The sequence below is a fragment of the Scyliorhinus canicula genome, chromosome 18 (genome assembly GCF_902713615.1).
Source record: "Scyliorhinus canicula chromosome 18, sScyCan1.1, whole genome shotgun sequence".
NCBI lineage: Eukaryota > Metazoa > Chordata > Chondrichthyes > Carcharhiniformes > Scyliorhinidae > Scyliorhinus > Scyliorhinus canicula.
Genome location: NC_052163.1, coordinates 42,329,362 through 42,342,416, shown reverse-complemented (window position 1 = coordinate 42,342,416; position 13,055 = coordinate 42,329,362). Strand labels below are relative to the sequence as shown.

General features: G+C 47.9%; 1 protein-coding gene and 1 long non-coding RNA gene across 10 annotated transcripts in view; one reads left to right on the top strand and one right to left on the bottom strand.

The window, feature by feature from the left end:
- LOC119953474 (mycbp associated protein) overlaps positions 1-13,055 on the top strand; it is a 229,365-nt gene that overhangs the window by 120,793 nt on the left and 95,517 nt on the right. For all 9 annotated transcript variants that reach the window (XM_038777797.1, XM_038777791.1, XM_038777794.1 and 6 more), the window contains exon 10: positions 4,308-4,419. In XM_038777797.1, the coding sequence (XP_038633725.1) occupies positions 4,308-4,419 (112 nt within the window). The remainder of the gene's footprint in view (positions 1-4,307; positions 4,420-13,055) is intronic.
- Positions 10,601-13,055, bottom strand: part of LOC119953475 — an 80,592-nt gene continuing 78,137 nt past the window's right edge. Inside the window, exon 4 of the long non-coding RNA XR_005458031.1 lies at positions 10,601-11,049. This is a non-coding gene — a long non-coding RNA (uncharacterized LOC119953475). The remainder of the gene's footprint in view (positions 11,050-13,055) is intronic.

The following is a 13,055-nucleotide window of genomic DNA, read 5'->3' as shown; positions in this document are numbered from 1 at the left end:
CTATCCGACCCATTTCCCTGACCAATCTATCCATCTCTGCCCTATCTGCCTTAGCTCTGTGGGCCTCGATTGAAATCAGCTCCCCCCGCACTACTGCCTTTAGCGCCTCCCACAGGGTCGCCGCTGAGACCTCCCCCGTTACATTCACCTGCAGGTAATTTTGCATACACCTCCGAAGCCTCTCACAGATCCCCTCCTCCGACAGCAGTCCCACGTCTAGCCTCCATTGCGGGCGTTGGTAGCTCGCCCCCCCGATCTGCAGGTCTACCCAGTGCGGGGCATGGTCTGAGATAGTGAGTGACGGTGTGATTGATCAGAGAGTGATGGTGTGATTGATCAGCAAGCGACTGTGCGATTGATCAGAGAGTGACGGTGTGATTGATCAGCGAGTGACGGTGTGATTGATCAGTGAGTGATGGTGTGATTGATCAGAGAGTCTCGGTGTGATTGATCAGAGCAGCGGTGGATTGATCAGCGAGTGACGGTGTGATTGATCAGAGAGTGGTGGTGTGATTGATCAGCGAGCGACAGTGTGATTGATCAGCGAGTGACGGTGTGATTGATCAGAGAGTGGTGGTGTGATTGATCAGCGAGTGACGGTGTGATTGGTCAGAGAGTGGTGGTGTGATTGATCAGCGAGTGGTGGTGTGAATGATCAGCGAGTGACAGTGTGATTGATCAGCGAGTGATGGTGTGATTGATCAGAGAGTGGTGGTGTGATTGATCAGCGAGTGACGGTGTGATTGGTCAGAGAGCGGTGGTGTGATTGATCAGCGAGTGACGGTGTGATTGATCAGAGAGTGGTGGTGTGATTGATCAGCGAGTGGTGGTGTGATTGATCAGTGAGTGACAGTGTGATTGATCAGCGAATGGTGGTGTGATTGATCAGCGAGTGACAGTGTGATTGATCAGCGAGTGACGGTGTGATTGATCAGAGAGTGGTGGTGTGTTTGATCAGCGCGTGGTGGTGTGATTGATCAGAGAGTGACAGTGTGATTGATCAGTGAGTGACGGTGTGATTGATCAGAGAGTGGTGGTGTGTTTGATCAGCGAGTGGTGGTGTGATTGATCAGCGAGTGACGGTTGATTGATCAGTGAGTGACGGTGTGATTAATCAGCGACCAAAGGTGTGAGCGATCAGTGAGTGACGGTGTGATCGATCAGCAAGTGACGGTGTGATTGATCAGTGACTGAAGGTGTGATTGATCAGTGAGTGGCTGTGTGATTGATCAGTGAGTGACGGTGTGATTGAACAGTGAGTGACGGTGTGATTGATCAGTGAGTGAAAGTGTGATTGATCAGTGAGTGGCAGTGTGATTGATCAGTGAGTGACAGTGTGATTGATCAGTGAGTGACGGTGTGATTGATCCGTGAGTGACGGTGTGATTGATCAGTGAGTGACAGTGTGATTGATCAGTGAGTGACGGTGTGATTGATCAGCGAGTGACGGTGTGATTGATCAGTGAGTGACGGTGTGATTGATCAGCGAGTGACGGTGTGATTGATTAGTGAGTGACGGTGTGATTGATCAGTGAGTGACGGTGTGATTGATCAGTGAGTGAAGGTGTGATCAGTCAGTGAGTGACGGTGTGATTGATCAGTGAGCGAAGGTGTGATCGATCAGTGAGTGAAGGTGTGATCGATCAGTGAGCGATAGTGTGATTGATCAGTGAGTGACGGTGTGATTGATCAGTGAGTGACGGTGTGATTGATCTGTGAGTGACGGTGTGATTGATCAGCGAGTGACGGTGTGAGTATCGAGTGAAGGGGTTATCAATCAGCGAGTGATAGTATGATCGATCAGCGAGAGAAGTTGTGATCTATAAGTCAGTGACAGTGTGATTGATCCGCGAGTTATGGTGTGGTTAATCTGCATGTGACGGTGTGGTCTATCAGCGAGAGAAGCTGTGATCTATCAGCCAGTGACAGTGTGATCGATCCGCGAGTTATGGTGTGGTTAATATGCATGTGACAGTGTGGTCTATCAGTGAGTGAAGTTGGAATTGATCCACAAACGATGGTGTGAATGATATTGAAATAAATGGATCATCCTCAGTTGGATTACCCATGCGCTAGACCTAAAGGCTGGTTTGCACGTCATCACCCAGAAATCTGTCTGCATCACAATGGTATTAGGCTGGGTATGGGGTATGGCTGTGGTAGGTTCATTGTGGGATTTCCAAAGTTCCACCCCAGAGAGATGCCGGCCAATCTAATTGGCTGGAAGCTCTGTCGTCCCAGCAGCACTAGAAGAGTGTATTGAACACTGCTGTGACTACAAGCAGTCTTAAAGAAAGAAGATGTTTCCCCAACTTGAGGGATGTCCAGGGATTTTCGACGGGCATGGCTGGGAGACCCCAGTGAGGCAGGGGGAGCAGGACTCATGTTAGAGAGGCCAGGGAGAAGTGGTAGAAGGAGTACAATCCTGTGGTTGGGGTTGGAGGGGTGTGGCTTCAGTGAGGGGATGGTTGTAGGTTTTCTCCAATGGGAAAGCTCTGCCTTGAAAGAAGGCATCCCCCACTTCCTTGCTCCCATCTTCCCCTCGAGCCCACAGAATTGCGATGAAGGCAGTTGAAAGTCCCTTAAGTGGCAGTTAATTGGCCAATTGAGGGCAGAAACGTTCAAGAGGCTGATTCTTGGGATGAAGGTGTTGCCTTATGAGCAAAGGTTGAGCTTGTTGGGCCTGTACACATTGGAGTCTAGGAGAATGAGAAGTGTTCTTGTTGAAACATGTTAGGTTCTCAGGGGGCTTGACAGGATAGCAACTGAGAGGATGTTTCCCTTCATGGGGAAATCTAGAACTAGGGAGCACAGTTTTGAAAATATGGGGTCTCCCATTTAAAAGAGAGATGTGGAAGAATTTCTTCCCTCAGAGAGTCATTAAACTCTTTCTCAAAGTGCAGTGGAAGCTGTGCCATTGAATCTGTTGGGGCTGAGATTTTTATACTACAAGGGAGTTGAGGGTTATTGGGCACAGGCAAGAAAGCAGTAGCCAGAGTCAGATTAGCCATGATCCTGAATGACAGAAAATACTCTAATGCTTGAGTGGCCTACTCCTGCTCCTATTTCTGGTGTCCGTGTGTTGATTATTGGGTTATTGAGGGGAATGATAGGGTGATTGAGATAGCGATTGGTAGGTGATTAAAGTAAGGTGACTGAGGTGAGGGATGGTGGGTGATTGAGGTGAAGGATCAGGTGATTGAGGGGAAGGATCAGTTGGTGGTTGAAGCGAGAGATTGGCGGGTGACAGGTAAGGGATCGGCGGGTGGTTGATGTGAGGGATCGACAGGTGATTGGCGCGAGGGATCGGTAGGTAAGTAAGGTGAGGAATGGGTGGATGTTTCAGGTGAGGGGTCGGTGGGTGATTCAAGTGAGGGATTGGTGGATGATTGAGGTGAGGAATCAATTGGTGATTTAGGGGAAGGATCAAATGCTAATTGAGGTGAGCGGCTGGGTAATTGAAGTGAGGGATCAACGTGTGATTGATATGAAGGACCGATATATGATTGTGGTGAGGGATTGGTGGGTGATTGAGGTAAGGGATCAGTGGATGATTGAGGTAAGAGATCAGTGGGTGATTGAGGTAAGGGATCAGTGGATGATTGAGGTAAGGGATCAATGGGTGATTGAGGTGAGGGATCAGTGAATGATTGAGGTAAGGGATCAGTGGGTGATTGAGGTGAGGGATCAGTGGATGATTGAGGTAAGGGATCAATGGGTGATTGAGGTGAGGGATCAGTGGATGATTGAGGTAAGGGATCAGTGGGTGATTGAGGTGAGGGATCAGTGGATGATTGAGGTAAGGGATCAGTGGATGATTGAGGTAAGGGATCAGTGGGTGATTGAGGTGAGGGGTCAGTGAGTGATTGAGGTGAGGGATCAGTGAGTGATTGAGGTGAGGGATCAGTGGGTGATTGAGGTGAGGGATCAGTGAGTGATTGAGGTGAGGGATCAGTGGGTGATTGAGGTGAGGGATCAGTGAGTGATTGAAGTGAGGGATCAGTGGGTGATTGAGGTGAGGGATCAGTGGGTGATTGAGGTGAGGGATCAGTGGGTGATTGAGGTAAGGGATCAGTGGGTGATTGAGGTGAGGGATCAGTGGGTGATTGAGGTAAGGGATCAGTGGGAGATTGAGGTGAGGAATCAGTGGGTGATTGAGGTGAGGGATCAGTGGGTGATTGAGGTGAGGGATCAGTGTGTGATTGAGGTGAGGGATCATTGGGTGATTGAGGGTGATGACCAGTCAGTGATGATATGATGTGTTAATCTTGTGTAACTGTAATTGTTCATTTTTCTTTGGCCTTTAGCAATGACCTGTTGGAGCAGTATCCTGACGTGATAGAGGAACCAATCATTGGTCCATCCATCATGTTTTCTGGACAGCCGGCCCGTTGGTTGAATGACACCTGCTCTCATAAGGTACTGCAGTTACACTCAATTACTGCGGATAATGGAATCTGAATCAAACACAGAAACTACTGGACAATCCCAACAGGTCTGACAGCATCTGTGGAGAGAGAAGCGAGCTAACGTTTCGATTCTGGATGACTGTTGCTATCTAACCCCGTGCTCTACCTGCCCTGGGAGTGTTTGATAGGGACAGTGTAGAGGGAGCTTTACTCTGTATTGAACACTACTGTACCTGCCCTGGGAATATTTCATGGGGACAGTGTGGAGGCAGCTTTACTCTGTATCAGACCCCGTGTTGTACCTGCTCTGGGAGTATTTTATGGGGACAGTGTAGAGGGAGATTTACTCCGTATCTAACCCTTTGCTATACTTGTTCTAGGAGTGTTTGTTGGGGATATCTAATGCCTAAAATGGAACATGTTCCATTCCCCAACAAATGATATCCTTTAACTCGTGCTTAAAGTGTCGAAGAAAAACCGTTTGATCATTGTAACCCATGCCTGAATAATGAAATCTTCCTCATGTTATCAGCGTATTGGGGCACTGGGCATTGCTTTGAGAGCATGTGACGTTCCTGTGTCCTAATGGAATGTTGTGTCCTCAAGAGTCTTGGAATGTCCTGAAATGTACTTTATGGACTTTACAGTAAACTTTACTCTTAAGTTCATTTCAGTTGTTTGACAGGCGAATGCACTTCTGCTGTGGCCTTGAGGCAGTTTCCTACCTCATAATTCAAGCTGATGCAGTCACATAAAAGAATGAACCAGAAGTGATGTCCTTCATTGCTGTCCTGTGATGGCTGGGTAAATTGTCATTAAATCATGCAGCACAGAAGGATGCCTTTCAGCCATCATTCCTGTGCTGGCTTTCCGTAAGGACTATCCAATCAGTACTACTCCCTCGACCTTCCCCCGTAGCCTTACACATTTGTCCTTTTCAAGTATTTATTCAATCTTCTTTTGAAAGATCATTCTTTTTATTCATTTATTGGATGCAAACACCAATGGTCTGACCAGTATTTATTTCCTATCCCTACTTGCCCTGGAGAAGGTAGTACTGAAACACTTTTTTGAAATGTCACTGTTCGCGTGGTATAGATAAACCCAGAGTGCTGTTTTGGAGGGTATTCCACAATATCGTTCTGCGTGGCAATTAGACACAAAGACATTCTCTAATGCTTTCGCTCTCTAGCTCAGGAGCTAGAGAATATAGAACTGTAAAGCACAGTACCGGCCCTTCGGCCCACGATGTTGTGTCCAACTAGTCTGAAACTAAGATCAAATCAACCTACTCCCAAGCATTCTAGTGCACTCCATATGCCTATTAAATACCCCTATTATTGCCTCAGGTGAGTTCAGCTAACGTGGCATAGACCAGGGAGTGGTTCTAAGATGTTTGGAGAGTGGTAATTCATTCATATTTCCTGCTGCTGGTTGACATCTGTGGAAAATGCACTGCAGATTCTGGCTCAGGGCTGTGTCGTATTTAACCGAAATGGTCTCCCACCATGGCAGCATAAGCTGTTGACACTTTCAGCTCATATATGAACAATGACTAATTTGGTAAGGCACCTGACAATTCTGGAAGGATATTGTTACGATCCTAGTTGATACTATAACTGGATGGAAAGATCCCAGAATGGAACTGTTATAACCCAACCAGAGGCCAAGGGGTCTGTAACATTAGAGTCTCAGTGGCCTCACCTGAATATGACCTTCCCAGATGACGGGGGCAGACTCAGCCCTTTAGCAAGGATTCACTGGGGTATTAATACCCCGGTCCAAGTGTGGGCCGGGCACGGGAGACTCTTCGGGAAGTAGGAGTTGCATTCTAAAAGGTAAGATAACAGGTTTTTTAACAGTCATCGCGTCATTGTGGTTGCTCGTCTGGAACCTTACACTGGCGACAAGGGTGAAGTGGAGCTGCAGGTGACACCATTTCCTCTGGACCCGGCCCACCTCAACTAGGCCTCAAGAGGCTCCCTACCTGGCTGCAGGTATGGCGCTCATTGGGAAATTGGAGGCATTCGACACTGAGACGGGTGACTGGACTTAATATATTAAAGGATGCGTTATTTTTTTCCGGCTTAATGCCGTTGTGGGTAACGAAAGGCAAACGGTGACCATCCCTACGGGCTGTGGAGCGGAAACATATAGCATCATCAAAAGTTTAACTTACTTGGCTTCACCCGACACCCATTCCTTTGTAGAATTAGTCGCGTTGGCGAGCAACCACCTGGATCTGAAGCCGCTGCTTATACTCCACCGTTTTCATTTTCAGATGGCCACAGAGCACCAGGGGGAGTCAGTGGCTGACATTTTGGCCCCGTTACAGAAACCCGCTGGGTTCTGCGAATTCCGCCAAGCTTTATCCGAGTCGCTCAGAGATTGGCTGGTCTGTGGCATCCGCAATGCAGCGACCCAAGAATGCTTGCTGTGGGAAACACACCTAGATCTATAAAAGATGGTCGATCTCGGCTTGTCCCGATGAACGCAGGGTCCAGGCATTTTGGGGTATGGCTATCCTGAGCCTCGAGCCCGGACCAGCATCAGTATTTTCACAGTGAGTGGCGCCGAAGCCCCCCCCACACCAGGGACGCCCGACCGGCAGGACGGATGCACCAGGACCAAGAGAAACCAGCGAGAGAGACACCTGTGGGAAATCCCACCCACCTGCCACTACACCTCCGATGACCATCCCAGGGAACAGGCCCATTTCAGGCGGTTGGCAACCAGCGTCTCTACTGTATCTTGGCACTGCGAGTAGAGCCTATTCAGGTCACAGTCCGGATCACTGGGTTGCCCATTCAGATGGCGCCTGATACAGGGGCCTTTGTCTCAGTGGTCAGCCGCTGCACATACGGCCATGTCCACTCAGGCATCCGCAGCCTGCAATTGCAAGACATGAACATGAGTTTTGCACGTATACGGGGGGGGGGCCATTGGAAACTACGGGCACCTCTGAAGTCCCTGTGGAGTACCGGGCATAGTCCGCCAATCGGCATCAGTGGTAATGCAAAATTGGGGCCCCGACTTGCTGGGGCGGGATTGGCTGAAGTGCCTCCGACTGGATTGGCAGACGGTGTACCATTTGTATCTCAATGGCCTGGATGCGGAGCTAACGCGACTCCCGGGCTTTTTTCAAGACAGATTGGGAACCATCCGAGGAGCCACCACAAAGATTTTTGTGGACCCCGAGGCCCAGCCATGATATTTTTGGCGACGCCCCCCCCCTGTACCCTTACACATTGAAGTCTAAGGTGGAAGCGGAGTTGGACCACTTGAAACAATTGGGGATTATCCACCCGTACAGTTTGAAGATTGGGCTGTGACGATAGTGTCGGTCATGAGGCCTGATGGCTCCGTACATCTGTGCGGGGATGATAAAATGACGGTTAATTAGGCAGCCTGTTTGGACCATTTCCCATTGCCCAGAATTGAAGATCTGTATGCTAGGCGTACTTTCACCAAACTTGCCATGAGCCATGCTTATTTACAGTTAGTCTTGGACCCAGCCTCGCGGAATTACATGACTGTCAATAACCATGGGGGTCTTTACGAGTATATGTAGTTGCCTTTTGGAGTCTCCTCTACCTGTGTCATTTTCCAGTGGGTGATGGAGAACATTCTCTGGGGACTGCTCCGGTTTATAGCAACGACATGTTGATCACCAGACCACCGACCAAGACCACTTGTAGAACCTGGAAGATGTACTACGTCAGTTTGAGACTGCTGAGGTTTGGCTGTGAAATGTGTCTTTCACGCAAAAGAGGTGACCTACTTGGGTTATAGAGCGAACCGAGATGGCTTACATCCAATAGATGATCAGATACGTGCGATCCGGCAGTCCCCCATCCTGAAGGTCCCTACAGAACTCTGCTCTTTCCTGAGCCTGATAAATTATTATGGGAAGTTTATCCCCAATTTGGCGACCGGTCTAGCCCCACATCTGTTGCTGAAAAGCGGGCAGTGGTGGTTTTGGGACCTGCTGCAACAGATGCCGTTTGACAAGGTGAAGAAGAGACTCTCATAACCGCGTCTGTTAACTCATTTCGACCCATCCAAGCCTTTTCTCCTGCAATGCTTCGCCTTATGGCATCAGGGCTGTCCTGACACATCGGATGGAGGATGGCATGGAACAACCTATTATTGTGTTTGCTTTGGCGGACAGTGGAGCGCAACTACGCGTAAATTGAAAAAAAAGGTCTAATGGTTCAGCTGTTCCACCAATACATATACGGGTATAACTTTAAGGTTTGTACGGACCACAAGCCCCTTCTAGATTTATTTAATGCTGGGCGCTGCTCCTGGCAGCTTACGAATATATGTTGGGACATCGGGCGGGAGATAAGATGCCCTCAGCCAACTTCAGCTGCCCACCAGCACGCCAAAACCCACCACCTCGGATGAGGTGATTGTAGCGTTGCACTGCATGGACTCCTTGCCAATCACGGTCGTCCAGGTGAAGGCGTGGAGACAGATGGACCCACTGTTGGCCAGGGTCCACCACATAGTACTGTACACGGCCTCCCGGATGATCTGCGTGCATGCACCCCAAAGGTGACTGAGTTCACTGTCATGGATGACATTCTGCTGTGGGGCTCCCAGGTGGTCATGCCCGAAGGGGCAAGGAGGCAATCTTGCATGACCTCCAAGCTAATGGGGTCTCAAAGGTGAAAATGTTGGTTTAGAGTTATGGTGGCCCAGGATAGACACTGACATCGAAACGTTGGCAAAACAATGTACGCAGTGCCAGGAGCACCAGAAACCTGCCCCCCACCCCCCACACACACACAGTGCCACTCCACCCATGGGAGTGCCCAGTCCAACCATTGTCCCGACTTTACATGGATTTCACGGGATCTTTCTGAAGAGCTATGTACTTAGTCATCCTAGTCAGTCATTCAAAATGCCTGGAGGTCCATCACATATCCACGATGACGTTGTGGGCTTCAGCTGAGGAGCTCCGACAAACTTTCAGCACCCATGGGCTTCCCGAGGTGTTAGTGTCTGACAGCACAGCTTTAATGAGAGTCAAATTTGCCGCTTTCACGAAGATGACCAGGATCTGCCATGTACGGATCGCACCTTACCACCCATCCTCCAACGAATTGGCCAAACAGGTGGTGCAGACATTTAAGCAAAGAATGCTGAAGCAGACCTCCAGTTCCCCAGAGACCCATCTGGCATGTTTCCTCTTCTATTATTGCACCATGCCTCACGCCAATACCAGGGTAGCAACTGCAGAATTGTTGATGGGCCTCTGGCTGCGCATGCGGTTGAGCTTTGTCCTGCCGATCGTCGGGAGAAGGTTCGCAGCCAGCAGGAACACTCCGAAACACGTCGACCCAAGAATTCTCTACAGGCGACAAAGTCTATGTCAGAAGTTTTGCCGATGGGGCATTGTGGATCCCAGGGATAGTGTTGTGACGATCGGGTCTTGTATTCAGTGAGCGCGCAAGGAAAGGAATTGAATAGGCACGTGAACCACATCTGCAGCTGTGCCCTACAGGTCCTCGAAGCCCCCATGTCCAAAGGTGGCCTTTCCTCCGGTGCAGCCACCGTTGATGCCCGGCAAGGCAGGTGAGCCCCTCAACCTTGAGATGCGGGATGCCGACTAATCAGATCCCGAATTGCACGTGGAGACCTTGCCGACGGAGGTCCTGACGGATCTGGTGGGGGCCGCTGGCCTCCGCATGGTGGACTCACCCAGGCACTCGACATGGTCCATCACACCCCACAGGGCCCAGCACGGTGGGTACTTGAGAAACAGCCCGGACAATGTACACAATGGAGATTTTCCCTCCAGCCATCAAAATGGACAACGTATCGGACTTGGGGGTGTTATAACCTGACCGGGGGCCACGGGATCTGCAACACCAAAGTCCCAGTGACCTCACCTGAATATGATCGCCTTTACCTTAAGCAAAGGTTCACTGGGACATAAAGACCCCGGCCCAAGTGTGGGTCGGGCGTGGGAGACCTTTTGGGGGGGGGGGGGGGGTGGGAGTATGAGTTGTATTCTAGCAGGTAAAATAAATATTAAGTATTCTAACAGTTATCGCTTCCGTGTGGTCGCTCGCCTGGAACGTTATAGGAACCCATAACTTCTATTTGCTTTATAAAACATGGAGGATAAATTAGTTTTAGCAACAAGAAAAAAAGCATTTATGAAACATGAAAAAATTGAATTATGATACAATACTCCTTTACTCCACCTTTAGTTAACAATTTCATACAGGCTCAAGTATTAACATGGATTACCAAGTACATCTTAATCTAGAATGGTCTCATTAACACAAAGTCCCTTTTAAATACACAAGATGACTGAGGGCAATAATACTCTCCACTCCGCTCTGAACTCAAGTTAGTGTCTGTGGGTTTCCCCCCAGAATGTCTCAGATGATTGTCACATGAGAGTTTCCAAACTCCACACCCAAAAACACGCTTTAAAATCTTCTCTCATCAAAATGTTTTCCCTCAGTGATTTGCATTCCAAGCTCCAGACCAGGTTTTCCAAATGACGTTTTTCAACAAAGCTTCTACTCCATATTGTCAGCAATTCCAGTCCAGGAATTCACAACAAGGCAATGGCAGGCATTCAAGGAACGAATAGATGAACTCCAAAAGTTGTTTGTTCCTATTTGGCGCAAGAGTAGAATGGGAACTGTGGCTTACAAACCATGGCTTACAAGGGAAATCAGTGGTTGTATTACATTCAAAGAAGAGACATACACATTAGGAAGAAAACGCAATAGATTGAGGATTAGAAACAGTTTAAAATTCAGCAAAGGCACTCCAAAGGATTGATTAAGAAGAGGAAAATACAACTTGAAAGTAAACTACCGGGGCGCATAACTGACTGTAAAAGTTTCTATAGGTATGTGGCACAGTGGTGCAGTAGTTAGCACTATTGCCTACGCCGCTCAGGACCTGGGTTTGATTCCGGCCCTGGGTCACTGTCCGGGTGGAGTTTGCACGTTCTCCCCTTGTCTGCATAGGCTTTGCTCCCACAACCTAAAGATATGCCGGTTAGGTGGATTTTCCATGCTAAATTGTCTGTTAATTGGGAAAAAAATAATTGGGTACACTAAATTTATTTTTTTTAAAAGGTATGTGTAGACAAAAAGATTAATAAAATCTAATGTAGGCCCCTTACAGTCAGAAACAGGGGAATTCATGACGGGAACAAAGAAATAGCTGAGGAACTAAATTTGTACTTTGTATTTGTCTTCACAAAAGGAAGGCATGAATAATGTACCGGAAGTTCTCAGAAGCACAAGTTTTAGTGAGGAGCTGAAGGAAGTTAGGATTAATAAATGTTTTTGGGGAAATTAATGGGATTGAAGGCAAACAAATCTCCAGGGCCTGATAATCTTCATTCCAGAGTACTTTAGGAAGTGGCCCTAGAAATATTAGATTCATTAATCGTCATTTTCCAAAATTCTTTGGACTCTGGAATGGTTCTTGGAGGGTCGTGAATGTAACCCCGCTATTCAAAAAGGGAGGTAGAGAGAAAACAGGGAAGTATAGACCAGTGAGCCTAATAACAGTTGTAGGGAAGTTGCTGGACTCCATTATCAAGGATTTCATAGTACAGCATTTGGAAAGCAGTGGCATAGTCAGACAAAGGCAGCATGGATTTACAAAAGGAAAATCATGCTTGACAAATCTACCAGAATTCTTTGAAGATTTAACTACAGCAAAAGTTGGAATAAATGGGTCTTTTTCTGATTGACAGGTAGTGACTAGTGGGGCACTGTAGGGATCTGTGCTAGGACCCCAACTGTTCACATTAGATATTAATGATTTGGATGAGGGAAATAAATGTATTATCTCTAGATTAGCAGATGATACAAAGTTGGGTAGGAGGGTGAGCTGTGAGGAGGATGCAGAGATGCTTCAGCGGGATCTGGACAGGCTGAGTGAGTGGGCACATGCACGGCAGATGGAGTATAATGTGGATAAATGTGAGGTTATCCGCTTCAGTAGCAAAAATAGGAAGGCAGATTATTATTTGAATGGGTGTAAATTGAAAGAGGTGGATCCTCAGTGAGACCTTGGTGTCCTTGTGCATCAGTGGCTGAAGGTAAGCGTGCAGGTACAGCAGGCAGTAAAGAAGGCAAATGGTATGTTGGCCTTCAAAGCGAGAGGATTTGAGTATAGGAATATGAATGTTTTACTGCAATTGTATAGGGCATTAGTGAGGCCACACTTGGAGTATTGTATGTAGATTATGTGCCCTTATCTCAGGAAGGATGTTCTTGCTATGGAGGGAGTGCAGCAAAGGTTCAAAGGTTTCCCAGGTTCATTCCTGGGATGGCGGGACTGTCATATGAGGAGACACTAAATCAGTTAGGATTATATTCATTGGAATTTAGAAGAGTGCGAGGGGATCTCATAGAAACTTATAAAATTTTAACAGGATTAGGCAGGGTTGATTCAGAAAGAATGTTCCCTATGGTGGGGGAGTCCAGAACTAAGGGTCATAATTTGAGGATCAGGGCTAAACCTTTCAGGACTGAGGTGAGGAGAAATTTCTCCACCTACAGAGTGTGAATCTATGGAATTTAACCATGATCATAATGAATGGTGGAGCAGGCTCGAAGGGCCGAATGTCTCCCTCCTGCTTCTATTTTCCATGTT